This window comes from Peromyscus maniculatus, chromosome 7 (genome assembly GCF_049852395.1).
Source record: "Peromyscus maniculatus bairdii isolate BWxNUB_F1_BW_parent chromosome 7, HU_Pman_BW_mat_3.1, whole genome shotgun sequence".
NCBI lineage: Eukaryota > Metazoa > Chordata > Mammalia > Rodentia > Cricetidae > Peromyscus > Peromyscus maniculatus.
Window position 1 is genome coordinate 5,755,398 of NC_134858.1, and position 15,994 is coordinate 5,771,391.

At 41.9% G+C, this 15,994-nt stretch overlaps 1 protein-coding gene across 4 annotated transcripts in view; it reads left to right on the forward strand.

Annotated features, from left to right (window-relative positions):
- The window catches only part of Trpc6 (transient receptor potential cation channel subfamily C member 6), a 112,818-nt gene that overhangs the window by 50,706 nt on the left and 46,118 nt on the right, over window positions 1-15,994 (forward strand). For 3 of the 4 annotated variants that reach the window (XM_076575638.1, XM_006983776.3, XM_076575641.1), the window contains one exon: window positions 8,872-9,646. In XM_076575638.1, the coding sequence (XP_076431753.1) occupies window positions 8,872-9,646 (775 nt within the window). Of the gene's footprint in view, window positions 1-774; window positions 880-8,871; window positions 9,647-15,994 lie in introns of those variants that run through there. The other variant, XM_076575639.1, reaches the window with a different exon arrangement.

Below are 15,994 nucleotides of genomic sequence, written 5' to 3' on the forward strand. Positions count from 1 at the left end.
GATGTTTCCTTGAACAGAGTGCTTTGCTTGTATGTTTTGCCTTTTTTCCCCCGTAGCTTTGTACATCGTGGTTAATGCGGAGTTTAAAGGCTGTGAACTTGGTTCCCTGGACAGGCAGGAGTCACTCTTCGGCAGGTATTGTACTAGCACTCGCAGGGCAGTGCTCTCCTGAGGGTGTGGATTAATGGAAGAATAAAGTGAAGTAGTTTCTGCTCCCACAAGACCAAAGCGAACATCACTCAAATAGTTATTACTTCCTCAACCCCAGAGAGGTCCTGGAATACAGAGGGAGAGAGATTAAATAGACATGTTCAAAATAGAGTTAATGTTACAAATTATAATAAAATGACTTCTGTCACTCATGCATCCCAAACAACGATGATTGCAAACTCACTTCTTGTATTGATCAACAGTTTCCAAATAACCAAGTCTAATTCTTTTGTTGAATAATTGTATGTCTCATAAAATATAGATTCCCAAATCTCCTTTATTTCCATTTTCCTAGGCTGACTATATGGAGTTCTTATGTGATTGCTAACTTTTGCTTTAGTAGATAGATTTGTGCTTGAATTTATATATTCAGAAGGATTTTACAGAAAAATCTCTTCCCCCTAAAACAACAAAAATTGCAAGCTAAGCAAGGCACTGCCGTGGGGCTTATTTGGACAAGGGCACTTGCATTTGATGATGATAAAAGCACATCATCTTGGAACAGGAAGTAGAGAAAATGACCACACATGCTCTGGCCCCAGCACGCAGTCTGTTCTGTTAGCAGCTAATTCACGTTGCTGGCTTTTTCAGCTGAGATGGATTATTCCATCGCTCACTATCTGGGGCAACAGGCACTATTTCACCAGAGAAAGGAGTCACGGAAATGAGGTATGTAAAAAGCGGTTTTCATGACCTGATTTGAGAGCCGAGTATCATGGGAGGTAGTGGTTAGTTTGGATTATTTCTTAGAACTGTTATTTATATGCTGTGATGAAAAGAATTTTAAAATAGAGATGAAAATGTGGATTATTGAACATTTAACTATGCTAAATATTGCTCAATGGACAGAAAGAACTGTATGTGAGAGAGAAAGGGGAGAGAGAGAGAGAGAGAGAGAGAGAGAGAGAGAGAGAGAGAGAGAGAGAGAGAGAGAGAATGTGTGCATGTGTACATATTTAAAATAGAAGGGCTGGTTTTGCAAAATTACCTTTTAGTGGAAATGAAAATAACTCTTGTTGACACAGTTAGGCGGTTTTTTTTCTTGTTTTTGTTTTTTAAATGGGTGATTGTTCCAGGCTGTGTTTTCTATTACAACCCAGTTCTACAAGATAGCTTTATAAAATCCATTATCAGAGAGATAATGTGGTCTATGAACACCTTTTATATTCTCTGAAGGGGCTGAAATGCACCTTATTTTAAAAGTTACTTTACCTACTTTGTATTTACAGTTGGAAGTCAGGGAAGAAGGAACCAGCACAAACTCAAACACAAAACCAAACCAAACCGAAGGCCAGAGCTGCCCTCTGCTTTGTTACACTGTGGCTAGGCGGAGCAGGGGCAGAGGAAGCCATGGGCTCCTCCAGCTCGGAGCAGCCCTTCATGCCTGGACTTGGGAACTGACTTTATCATGTGTGTAGTTATTGCTGTTGTAAGGCCACAGAAATGGCCTTATGCATATGTAAACATGATATACTCCATGTTTTTCTGTTGAAACAACATCAAAAACAAAACCAAAAGCCAGGTTTTTAAATGAAAATGTGTCAGAAACTAATGTCACTGTATTCCACATGTATTTGTGGCACAGCCGTTAGGACAAAAGAGAGTGACTTCCTCCTGGAAAGCAGATTTCACTCCCCAGGGGACTGTCGTTCTTCCAGAGGGAGTCTGAGTGTGAAGGCAGAGTTGGGAGGGCACGAGGTCGTGTCCCAGGACTAATGGCTTGCCTCAATAGAACATGACTTTTTTCCCCCAAATAAATAGTAAGATAATAAATTGTCCTTCTTAAATTTTAGAGTAAGTGTGTCTCTACTATGGCATAGTCTAGTTGAATATAAACTTAAACATGTATGAGCAAACACAACTATGGGCACCGAGTTAAAAAGTGAGCTATACAGTGGGTAGGAGTGCTGGCTGCACACACATGCAGGTGTTAGTTCAAATCCCAGAACCCACGGGTGTGAGTGTGCTTCCATCTCTGGGGCTCACTGGCTGTCAGCCTAGCTGCAGGTTCAGGGAGACAGACCCTGTCTCAAGGGAGTGAGTAAGGCAGAGGGTGACAGCACAGGACACACGATGTCCTCCTCTGACCTCTGCGTGTGTGTGTGTGTGTGTGTGTGTGTGTGTGTGTGTGTGTGTGCATGCACATGCACATACATTCAGAGACACACACATGAGCATGTAAATATAAATAATAATGAAATGAAATTGAATAAATAATAAAGTAAAACAAAAAAAAGTGAGCTATAAATGAATTTACTGATAAGATGTTTTCTTCTTTGGAAAAGCGAAAGCCTCTTGTATTAATTATTGTCATATTGTGAGCATTGTCAGGGTCTTTTATTTAAATAATAATTGGAAAATGGTGAAGTCCTGGTGTCTTTCTCTTTAAGTGCCTGTCTGTGAGGACGCAGGATGAATGCAATCTGAATCTAAGTGCTTTCCACGTTCCTAACTTTAATAGACTCCTAAAGGAATACTTTGAGACAAGCTGGAATAGTTGTTTGTTCCTATTGTAACAGACAAAGAACAAATCTGGGGGCTAGAGAGGTGACTCAGTTTCTAAGAGAACTTGCTGCTCTCCCAGAATACCCTGGTCCAGTTCCAGCACCACATCAGTGGCTCACAAGCACCTGTAATTCCAGCTCCTGAGATCTATTGCTCTCTTCTGGTCTCCATGAGTACCTGTACTCATGGGCATATGAACATGCAGAAAAAAAAGATAAATATTTTAGCCGAGCAGTGGTGGTGCATGCCTTTAATCCCAGCACTCAGGAGGCAGAGGCAGGTGGATCTCTGTGAGTTCAAACCAGTCTGGTCCACAGAGTGAGTTCCAGGAGATCCAGGGCTGCACAGAGAAACCCTGTCTTGAAAAACAAACAAACAGACAAACAAATTAATTAATTAAAAGATAAATATTTTTAAAATGAACAAAAGAGGCTTAGTTCTTGATCATTTGGTACCCAATTCTACTTTATGCCTCTTTCCTATTCTTGTTATTTTTTTGTTTCATAAGAGCTTTTTTGCAAGCTTTCACTTTCAATGCTTTCATCTCATCCTTTTAAATCTGATTTCTCACTTATTTTTACTTTTTTTGTCTTTTTGAAACTATACTGCACCTTCAGCTGACACCTTTCCCTTCCCCCATCTTTAAACTTCCTGTATACAACAAAAATCATTGAAGATGCTAAATAAGAACACAGAAAGTGAAAGCCCAAGGAGATTGTCAGAGGTCAGAAAGTGACAGCTGAGTGAAGAAGACTAGGAGTTCCCGAGGGAAGATGCTGGATGGCTGTTCACACAAGTGCCTCAGTGGTCCCCTGCCTTCTCCCCATCCATGTTGTTAACATGGAAATAAAGCCTCTCTCAGAAACATCCTTCGGGGGGGGGGGGCTCTGGAGAGATGGCTCAGAGGTTAAGAACACTGGCTGCTCTCCCAGAGGTCCTGAGTTCAATTCCCAGCAGACGCATGGTGGCTGACAATGATCTGTAGTGAGATCTGACACCCTCTTCTAAATAAATAAATTAAAAAAAAGAAAGAAACATCCGTCCCACTCAGGAAAACACACTTTGGCAAACCAATGATAGTCTAGTTCTCCTAGGGAAAGGTTGCATCCTTTTAGGATGCCCATTAAAGTACTTCTTTGGAGGATAGGAAAGCGTATCCTCTAAGGATCACTTACTATGTGTGAAAGGCAATGTGAAATACAGAGACCAAGGCAAACAAATCAAAGTGAACAACTCCGGAGTAAATTCTTTGAACTACAATCTGCATTGCCTATATTCTTAATATCTGCAGAGGAATATAAAAAGACATTGGAAAACGGATTAAAGAAACATTTGGGCCACAAGATGGCTCAGCGCAGCAGTAATAGTAGTAGTAGTAATAATTAGTAATAATAAATATAATATAATAATGACAATATAATGGTTAATAAAATTTGAAAGGAAACATTTGAGAAAAGGTTCCTGAAAATTAAAAATGTAGTGGCAGAAAAAATTCATTAGCTATATCACAGGATAAAATTGAAGCAATCTGGAATATGATGCACAATTGGAAATGAGAGAAAAGGGGTAATAAAATTAAAGAGTAATTATGAAATGTCCAACATCCAAACACAAGGAGTTGAAAATGGAATGCTAAGGTAGGAAATAAGATTGTCTAAAACCTATGACAAGAATGTTCCTCAGCACTGTGGAGGAGAAAGGACTCTCTCCACAAGCCAACACTGAATTTGAGGGCAAAAGAGACAAAGAAGTGAGCAAGAATTCAAGGCACGTTGTACTTCTCAGCAGTGGCTTCAAACCCTAGACTCCAACAGAGTCAGGACTTCAGGATTTCTGTCAACGGAGTTCCTCATTCAGTCACTGTTAGTTACATTTGGTGAGATGATTAAGTCGTTTCAAACATGGCTCATCTACAAAAATTTTGCTTCCATTTACCTGTAAATTTCATAATTTCATTTTCCCCAACAGTTGGATAATAAATATTTCATCATATAAATGTAACATATATATGTTTTGAAATTATAAAATAATTACATTATTCTCCCATTCATATTTCTCTCTTCAACCCCTCCTATGCACCCTCTTGCTCTCTCTCTCTCTCTCTCTCTCTCTCTCTCTCTCTCTCTCTCTCTCTCTCTCTCTCTCACACACACACACACACACACACACATATTCCTAAATACATAAATATAACTTTCTCAGTCTGTATAATGCTACCTGCATGTATATGATCTCAGGACTGATTGCTTGATATTTCTCCTAGTTATTGTTCTATTCCTGTAAAGAGACACCATACCATGACCATGGCAATTCTTTTTCTTTGAAGCAGAGTTGGAACTTATTAAAATAGATTTTTTCCTTTATTTTACACACCAACCACAGTTTCCCCTCCCTCCTCTCCTCCTGTTCCCTCTCCCCACCCTCTCCATTCAGATGGGGTAAGGTCTCCCTTGGGAATCCACAAAACATGGCATATCCAGTTGCAGCAGGACCAAGCTTCTCTCCCCAGCATCAAGACTGAACAAGGCATCCCATCATAGGGAATAAGTTTCAAAGAGCCAGCTTATGCATCAGGGGCAGGTCCTGGTCCCACCGCTTGGGGCTCCACAAAAGACCAAGCTACACAACTGTCACCCACATGCAGAGGGCCTAGGTCAGTCCAGTGTCAGCTCCTTAGCTGTCTGTCTGGAGTCCCTGAGCTCCTACAAGCTCAGGTCAGCTGTCTCTGTGGGTTTTTCCCTCATGATGTTGATGCCCCCTGATGGCAACTCTTATAAAAGAAAGCATTTAATTAGGGGTTTGCTTGCAGCTTCAGTCTTTGTCGTCATCTTTGTGGTGGGAATGTGGTGGCAGGGAGCGTGGCAGCAGGGAGGTGGATAGGCAGGAAGGCACAGTGCTGGAGAAGTAGCTGAGAGCAACATCCTGATCCACAGGCAACAGGCAGAGAGGGGGGCTGGGCCTGGCATAAGCTTTTAAAATCTTGAAACTTACCCCTTCAGTAAGGACACATCTACTCCAACATGGCCACAGCTTCTAATCCTTCCTAAATAATTTATCTACTGCGGACCAGTCATGCAAATAAATATATGGACCTATGTAGTCAAATTTCTAAACAGTCTTATTAAATAAGAAACACAGAGCCAAATACAGAGGTAATAGCCAAAGAGATCAGAGAACTAGCGAAGAGCCATGACTGCCTTAGCTTACCACCTCGCCGCTGTCGCTTCCCCAGAGAGGAAGCTTCTTCCTGTGTGACTTGTGTTTTTATTGCTTTGCTGTTCTTCCTTCTCATTGGCTCTAAGCCCAACCACATGACTTCCTCATCACTGCCTGTCTATACAGAACTCCAGGTCTCTATGGTTGGTATTGGTATGGTTGGGCTTGTGTCACCATGCTTGGCTGTGTCCTTGACCACATAGAGACTCTGCTTGCCATGTGATCGGATTAAGGGTGTGTGCTACCACCACTGTACTTCTGCTTATGGCTCACTATGTGACCTCACTGTGTGACCTCTGATCTCCAGGCAAATTTTATTTATTAACATACAAATAATAACACATTTTAGCACAATAAAAATATCACCACAAACCTATGGGGCATTTTTCTTCAAACTACCACATTATTGGAAAACCACTGTGGGAGAAGTCCTTTCCATGAGGAAGAGCATTTTTCTGGCTCTCAGCATCCTCCAGTTCTCTGTCCAGCGTTGAGGCTTCACATAGGAGCTTTCCCACTTCCGTGTTAGCATGTCTATTGGCATTGTCCTTATCAGGTCTTGTTTAGGCAGCCATGTTGATGGGACTTCATGGGTACAGCCTCTCTGAAACGTCACAACTTACTTCCTGCTCCTTTGGCTCTACAATCTTTCTGATCCCTCTTCCATAGCAGTCCTTGAGCCATTTATCATCTGACGGACATCTAGGCTGATTCTATTCCTTGGCTGCTGTGTTTAGCAGCAATACCATGGGTGAGCAAGTATCTCTGTAATAAGTAAAATATAGAGTCTTTTGGAGAATGTGCCCAGAAGTGGTATAACTGGATCATATGGTAGATCTATTTCTAGCTTTTTGAGGAACAATCATACTTTTTCCATAGTGACTGCACCTGTTTGCACTCCCACTAGCAGTGAGTAAATGTTCCCCTTTCCCCACACCCACACCAGAGGAAATCCTGCTTAGGCTGATGTCTACTGTCTGTTTTTTCATAGAAATAAGGTTACCAAAAATATCTGTTTTGATAAGACACTTTTTTCCCAACCAAACACAAAAGGCATCTACTACCTTACCTGGAAAAACTGAGTTGTTTCTTTAGCAAAGCATAGTTTTGGTTTGTTTAGAAGATGCCTTTGACAATCGATGATGAATGAAAATGAAGCTCATTGTGAACATGGCAGTGCACTTTACAAGCTCCTTGATGAATTTTGGAGCTGATGAAGTTTCACTAAGTTCCATTCTCTAGTGGGCATTACTGCTATAGACAACACCCCCGGAAAGCAGATGAATTCCAAGAAGGAAAGGCTATTAGGTTTCCTCGACCTGGATGCATTCAGAGATGGTGGCTTGTGAAGTCTATCACCCACTGGTGCTCTCTTTGTACTGGAGGGTCTGTTGGCAGTCTTTAGAGAGGATAGTCCATTGAACATTTATAATAAGGAAGCTCCTCATTTGTCATCTCTGTTTCCTTCATTTAAGCCACTCCCATAACCAGGCACATCCTCAGTTCTCCAACACTGTTCCTCTTTGGATTTCCAGTAGGTGATGGTAATAAGGCTTGAACCTTTTATTTGAATGAGGGTCCTTCAACCTCAAGAAGACCTTCTGACACATTTTGGATCCATAAAGGATAAATTTCTTCTTATAGCATTTTGATCAGGATAAGGATTACTTAAGTTTCTTATGATAATCTAAAGGCCACAATAAAGGCCAACAGCCCCTTTGGAAACAGTCCTCACCATGAAGATTTCATTTCTTCCTATATTCTTGATCATGACTCCAAGTTTACAGTGATGTTACAGGTTAACAGAGTCCAAGCATTAATTATCTCAGTAAAGTTCTCCCTCAGTACATTTCCTCTGCTGAAGAAAGCTCCCATCTACTCCCACCTCAAGCCCAAGCTCCCAAACACACACTCATGTGACTCAGTCATGGTTCCATTTTTGGCATGCCATTTTCTCCTAGCAGCTAGGCTAGATGGATATGCTATAGGCTCATCACAACAGCTAAGCAGCTGGTAATAGGGCATTATACTTATTTCTGCTTTTAGAGGATAAGACTTAAAGAAATAAAAAGTATACTGTTCACTATCAATTTTCCTGGAGTAATGTACTAGTCTATCATAGGGAATGACTCAGTAGATACTGAAGACTTGGAATGAATTTTCTGTTCTATTCACCGTTTTAAAACATTTTCATGTTCTCTGCTCTAGTTTCATTTATGTTGATGTCAAAAATACCTTGACCAAAAACAACTTAGGGAATGAATGGTTTATTTGACTTATGATTCCAGGTTATTGTCCATGCCTGGAGGGAAGTCATGGGGGCAGGAGCTTTGGACAGCTGCGCACAGCCCAGCCACACACAAGAGCAGAAAGAAATGCATTCGTGATACCTCCTTGCTTGTTACTCTGCTTTCCCTCACTACTCTCATACAATCCAGGGGTCTGGGACAGGGAATGGTACTGCTTACAGTGAGCTGAGTCAGTTTATCAACAAGAAAATCCCCACAGTCATGATGGACCAAGTGAATCCAGATAATCCCTCATGAAGACTCTTTCTAGGTGACTGTAGGTTGTGGCAAGTTGACATTTAAAACTAACCACCACAGTGGCCAATAGCTTTTCCCAAGTGTTTGCAATCTGCAGTTCAGAAATACTCACTAATATCTCTAAGTGAATGACATAAGGAAAATGATGGCCATCGCCAAGGTCTCCACCTCGAATTGGAAAGTTAAGCTCTATAAAGTACTTATCTTTCTTAAATAAGAAGTTCTTAGAATTCATTAACAAATAAATTCATCTTCATCTTATCAGCTAGTAGGTCTAGAGATGCTGAGGCAACATCTAATATACTTGAGGATTGCATTAGATGAATGACAGGTCATTTGGCATAAGAAATTGCTCTTAATATGATTTCTTCATCATCTTTCTGTCTTACTGCAGCCGGGGTAATGAGAACAGACTGACTCACCGGCGGCAGACAGTTCTCCGTGAGAAGGGAAGAAGACTGGCTAACCGAGGACCAGCATACATGTTTAATGATCACTCAACAAGCCTGTCTATTGAGGAGGAACGCTTTCTAGATGCAGCTGAATATGGCAACATCCCGGTGGTGCGGAAAATGCTAGAGGAGTGTCTCTCCCTCAATGTTAACTGTGTGGATTACATGGGCCAGAATGCCCTGCAATTGGCAGTAGCCAATGAGCACCTGGAAATTACAGAGCTGTTGCTCAAGAAGGAAAACTTGTCTCGAGTTGGGGATGCTTTGCTTTTAGCTATCAGTAAAGGTTATGTACGGATTGTGGAAGCAATCCTCAACCATCCAGCTTTTGCTGAAGGCAAGAGGTTAGCCACAAGCCCCAGTCAGTCTGAACTCCAGCAAGATGACTTTTATGCCTATGATGAAGATGGGACTAGGTTCTCCCATGATGTGACACCAATCATTCTGGCTGCTCATTGCCAGGAATATGAAATAGTGCACACACTCCTGAGAAAGGGTGCCCGGATTGAACGGCCTCATGATTACTTCTGCAAGTGTACAGAATGCAGCCAGAAACAAAAGAATGACTCATTCAGTCACTCCAGATCCAGGATTAATGCCTACAAAGGCCTGGCAAGTCCAGCATACCTGTCTTTGTCCAGTGAAGATCCAGTCATGACAGCTTTAGAACTCAGCAATGAGCTGGCTGTGCTTGCCAACATTGAGAAAGAATTCAAGGTAGGTCATTGGCAGCAGCAACATCACAAAGTTCAAACGCTAAGTAGATCTATGAGCAGTGTGCTGCACAATATTAGAGCAAGGCACATCTAATTCCTCCCGGGTTTCAGCAAAGTTCTGCAGGAGCTGTCATGTCAGCTACGTGTGGAAGAATGGACCAGAATTTGGAAGGCTCAGAGTGAGAGAAAGTATGATGTTGGCAAGGTCAAAGCCAGGCTCTTTTCCCATGATGTGCTAATTACTGTGCATGATGGGACTTTATGGGTGTGTGTGTGGGGGGGGGTATGTGTATGTGTTCATGTGAGTTTGTGCAAACATGTGGATGTACACATGTGTATATGTGTAGAGGCCAACAGCTGACATGGGGTGTCTTCCTTGAGCATTCTCAGAGCTCATTGATTCCACCTGTCTGAGCTACTGCTGGGGTTGCAAAGTTGTCAGTGTGCAGTTTTTGTTGTTGTTGTGTTTTTAACAACATGTTCTGGGAATCTCAATTAAAGTCCTAATTCTTGTGAAGCTGAGACTTTATTGACTGAGCCCTTTGCTCATTCCCAATTTATGTTTGACTGAATAAGTGTATTATAATTGTTGCTGCAATTATCTACTTTCTACCAGATGTTTTGTATTTATCATGGCCCCAAGTAGGAATTTTTCTATTCTAATTGAGAACTGGGGGATAGGAAGTTTTAGTAGGACTTGAATTCCACAACTGGTAAATGGCAGAGCTGGGATCAGAATACAGTTTCCTTCTGATTTTCAGCTTCTTTCTCTTAAAACATACTATGTCTGTATGCAGTATACCGTGACAGATGCCACTGGGGCAGAAAGACACAGTTTGAGAGGCAGTGCATACATGAATAAGCATGACATAAAATAAAGCATGACTGTGAGGTTGAGCTTTGACAATTGTACTATAGAAGTTAAAGAAAAGGATTCAATTCCTGGTAGGCTTCAGCCAACTGGCTTGGAAGGCGGTACTTCCATGTGTGGAAGAATGAATGGAATTTTGGAAGGCCAAGAATGAGAGACAAGAAGCAGAATAGTCCTGTACACATGAGGGAAGCAGGCATGTTGAATATAAGCAGACTCTTATTAAAAGTGGCTCTGGAAAGACATGGTATCAGATCCAGCCCTTGTCTACGTGGTCCCTGACACATTTGAAGAAGGTGAAAGCTCAGATTCCAAGCCAAAGAGCATCCACATGCTGCTGAACTTCCTCCTGGGTTTCCAATCTGATTGTGTTCATTTTCTTTTTTTACAGCTTTGTCACAATTATTTGTGTATATGTTTGTATGTGTGCATGTGCACGTGTGCGTGTGCACGTGTGTGTGTGTGTGTATGTGTGTGTGTGTGTTAATGACCATGTGATTCCCAGAGGTGGATTTTGAGTGTCTTACTCAGTTACTCTTAACATTTGTATGTGTGCGTGCGTGTGTGTGTGTGTGTGTGTGTGTGTGTGTGTGTGTGTGTGTGCGCGCGCGCGCGTGGCACATGCTCTCCAGCCATGGAATGTATACGGAGGCTAGTGGCCAACTTGTAAGTGTCTCTTTTATCTTTCTATTATGCATATTCTGGGGACTGAACGTAAGTCATAAGGTTTAGTGACAAGGACCTTTGCCTGCTGACCCATCTCACCAGCCCTGGTCCTTAGGTTTGAGACAGGATCTCTCACTGTACCTGGAGCTCCTTATTTGGCTAAACTTCTTGGTCAGAGAGTTCCCAGGATTTGCCTGCCTCTTCCTTCCTAGCATTGGGATTAGACCTTTTCCTAGCTCAGGCCTGGCCTTTTATGTTGGTCCTGTGACTGAACTCAGATCTTCAAGCCTGCATAGCCAACATTTGATGTACTGAGTTATCTCCCCACTGCACCTCATCACTGTTCACTTTAATAAACTTATGCAGCTTGAATCAGTTCAGTTCATTGAACTCAGTGTTTTATCCAAGCACATAACTTAATTGTCTCTAGTCCATACACCTTGAGAAGATGGTCTCTCCTCAGCTTGAGAGACTGCAGTCCAGTCTCTCCTGGGAAGTTCCTTGATGTCATTATTACTGAACACAGGACACAGGGGAGGTATAGCCGCAGAGATGAAAGAAAGAATTCATCACATTACCAGTATATGCACACAATTTAAAACTTGGAAATTTTTATTTCTAGAATTTTCCATCCATTTAGTATTTTCTGACCACTGTTGACTGTAGCTAGAGTTTTCCTGCCTTGCCCACAGTCAGGACAAATCTTTGTCATCCGCCAGTCCCACAGCCACTCAGACCCAACCAAGTAAACACAGAGATTTATATTGCTTACAAATTGTATCACTGTGGCAGGCTTCTTGCCAACTGTTCTTATAGCTTAAATTAATCCATTTCCATAAATCTATACTTTGCCACGTGGCTTGTGGCTTACCAGTATTTTCATATGCTTCTTGTCATGGTGGTGGCTGGCAGTGACTCCTTCTGCCTTTCTGTTCTTTCTTTTCTCCTCTCTGTTAGTCCCGCCTATACTTCCTGCCTAGCCACTGGCCAATCAGTGTTTTATTTATTGACCAATCAGAGCAATTTGACATACAGACCATTCCACAGCAATTGACCATGGGAATCTGAAACTTTGGAAAGTAAAAGCCAGGGATGAGGAAGGGCTACTGTGCTCAGTGGTCCTTGTTAATTCCAATGTACCCCATTCTAGCCAGCATCTCACTCAAGGAAGGGGTATTACTTGTCAATGGTGGAGAACAAAGAGGGTAAATACATTAAGAATGATCCCAGCTCTCGCTGCTTCACTTGAGCACACATGTGGTCATTTTAACACTAATTCACATGCATCTCTACCACCAGGCATCCTCTTTAGCAGGTGGTGGAATGTGGAGAGACACAAGACACCTTCAGGGTTTACAGAAATAGATTAATTATTAGAGGAAGATCCCTTATTACTTGGTACATGTGATATTATTTTGTAAAGGAATGAAATATATTAAGAAAATAGGCCTTAGAGAATAATGTGAGATCTTGACTATTGTAAGGTTAAAATCAGAGTTAAGACATGGCAGCAGACAGAAAATTAGTAAACAAACAAGTAAGCAAACAACCAACCAAAAAACGGAGGTCCAGAACTTTTGTTTTAATACTGTAGAAGAGCATATTTTCCAGCTGAAGTCAAAGCTCAGACCAGGAGTGAGAGAGTTCAAAGGGAAAGGTCAGGACAGGATGGCCTTGTCCACAAGTACACGTCCCCAGTGTCCCAATTTCCTTTTGGTGTCTCCATGTGTTCCTGTGAGCTCTGTCTCTAAATTCTTTTCTGAGCCCCTCTACCTCTTGGGTTGCTTGTAGTGATGCAGCGATTCCCTTTACTGCCCCTCAGCTCCCCATTCATTTCCTTTAAGCAGCAAGGACTCTCAGCATCCTTGTAATTCTGAAGAGGAAGTTTTTCTGCAGCTTTTCCAGCTCCATTATGTCTCCCCAGAGGTCCGTGCACTTACACGCACATGGCCCTCCAGATGCCTCTGCTGCAGAACGGGGAAAGAGAATGGCAGAGAAATGACTGTTGTGTCTATTTTTAAATCATTGCTATGTTCTGTTGTAGAACGTTTAAAAATGCCGGGCCATTTGCCTGCTTGAAAGATAAGTATCTTCCAAGAAACTGGCTGGGTTGAAACTAACTGTATTGGTTAGTAGTAAAGTCATGTGTCTATTATCAGACCTTATAAGCGAACAAAGGCTGTCACTTACTTGAGATACATCCTACAAGGCAGACTCACAGCACCGGGAGCATAGAGCTGAAGTCCTGACCAAAGAGGAAGGAGAAAACTTACTCTTGTTGAGATTCATGAATTATTTAAGTGATTCCCACTCTAACTTCATGACAGAACAGCATTCACTAGACCAGACAAGGAGCTACGAATCCTACCTCACGTGTCTACAGGAGACCAGACAGTGAGCTACATTATCCTACCTCATGTGTCTACTAGGCAGTAAGTAGGAATTCAGATAAAGCTACACTTTCTATCCTTCCACATTCCTCTCTTTACATTCTCTAGCAAAGTTTGCTGATTACATACTGTGCCAGCTTGTGTAGACTCAAAAGAGAAGTAAGAAGTCTGGAAAGATAATCAAATCAACTCACAAAAAACAAGTAGCCTTTCTATGTATACCAACGAAAAACATGCTGAGAAGGAGATCATGCATACACTCCCATTCACAATAGTCTCAGAACACATTTTAGGAAAAAAAACCTATCTAAGGATATGAAAGACCTCTACAAAGAAAACTTTAACTATCTGAAGAAAGAGATTGAGGAAGACCCTCGACAACGGAACCTTTCATGCTCATGAACTGGTAAGACTTGGTGTGGGGAAACGACCAATCCACCAAAAGCAGCTAGCTCAGAGATTAACAGCTACAGAGAGAGGATTCAGCGATGAGCCCCCTGAGATGGTTATGAAAGACAAATTCTTTAGACCTAGAAACACACACAGGCAACACAGAGCTGCTCACCAGGCTGTATTTATGTTTTTATTCATTTAGTATATGTAACAACAATGGTTAATGCTCCATGAATTTGGGAGGGAGTGTGAAGGGTAAATAGGAAGCATAGGAAATAGGAGGGAGTGGGGAAAATTACATAATTACATTTTAATTAAATAAAAATGGGGAAATTTGTGAGTCTGTTGAAAAGAGACAGAAGTGTAAACAAACAAATGCAGTAAAATTCTGCCTGTGTCTCATTCGTGTGCACGACAATGTGTTTTTCCTTTGTGTTTCCTGCTGAAGTGTGAAATGTATGGACAGAGAAAGTCTCCTTCCAACAGATTTTCAACAGATGATAGCTCACAGTTAGAGAAAGGACTGTCAGGACAATCTGCCTCAAGGCTTCTGTTGCACTAGGAATCCCATGTGTGTCTGTCTCCTTCCTTGCTCCTTCAACTTCACAGCGGCCATGGGACCTCAAAGGATAAACGCCATCATCAAAGGCGTTAAGTGAAATGGGGTCCACTTCTGAGGCTGAACACACAGAAAAGTTAGGAGCATCTTGGGAAGTGTCTTTCCTTAATTCTTATTTGAGATTGTATATAATTTATTTTTACATTTCCGATAGGGTAGTCTCCATTTTTTTTCCCTTCTTATATCAACTATGGCAGAGGGTATGATCAGTGTGCCTTTAGTGACTGTTATTGTAAAGATAGGGAATCCCAGATTGAAACTAGTTCCCATAGCATATCAGGGCACTTGGCATTATCTGGAGAATAAGACTCTGCCCTATCCTGATCTTCAGATGCATCGCCCCTCTGGTCTTGTAGTTTAGCAAGACCATGGCGTCTAGCATGGTCCTGGTGTGCAGAATGTTTCCCTTCTCACTCACCTTTTATGGGGCTGAATCTGGTCAAAGATGGCCGATTTCACAGTCACTGAGAGGTTTTGAGGGTCACTTGGCACACATTATGAAGCTGTTTTGCATGCATCACTTACGAAGCTGTGCTCCAGAGCAGCATTGCTAAAATATGATCTTGTTGACTGGCACCCAGAGTCACAAGGTTTCTCCAGTGTTCTCCCCTTGTGACCTTCTAAGGGACCTCTCAATTGGAAGCACAGGAGAGTTTTAGGATGGAGAAACAGCTGATTAGATCTGCATTGCTGGAAAGACTGTGCAATTGGGAAACAGGGTTGTTTTTTTTCCACATCCTAGATGGGAATGGCATCTGTCCTGCTTGCTTGTCATCTCAAAGTTCAAAGTAAGAAAGCGTTTGTGAAGAAGAGATGATGTGATGTCCTCAAAGGCAATGAATGAGTTTGAGGCCAAATAGATTTATGTCAAGGTCGGATGTCAACAGTTCTGAGTGAATAAATTAGGACACCTTATTTACTTTCAGCAAATTAGATGGCAGTTAAATGAGATTATATCTACCTGTTGCACAGCAGGTTCTGATAACAGGTGTATTAATTAGGGTTTCTATTGCTGTGAAGAGACACCATGACCATGACAATTCTTATAAGGAAACATTTAACTGGAGCTGTCCATTACCTTTGTTGTGGGAAGCGTGACGGCACTCAGGCAGACGTGGTGCTGGAGAGGAGCTGGGAGTTCTACCTCTGGATCCACCCGGGGCAGGAAGAGAGAGTTACACTGGGCTTGGCTTGACTGTCTGAAGACTCAGATCCCACTCCCATTGACACACTTACTCCAACAAGGCCACATTTCCTAATAATGCCACTCCCTATGGGCCTATGGGGCCATTTTCATTCAAACCACCACAGCAGGTTTTCTTGGTTACATTTCGTGATATGTGTATGACCTTATTTCAGGGTAAGAAAATAAGGAGGGAGGAAGGTAGGGAAGAGGCTAATGAAGATATG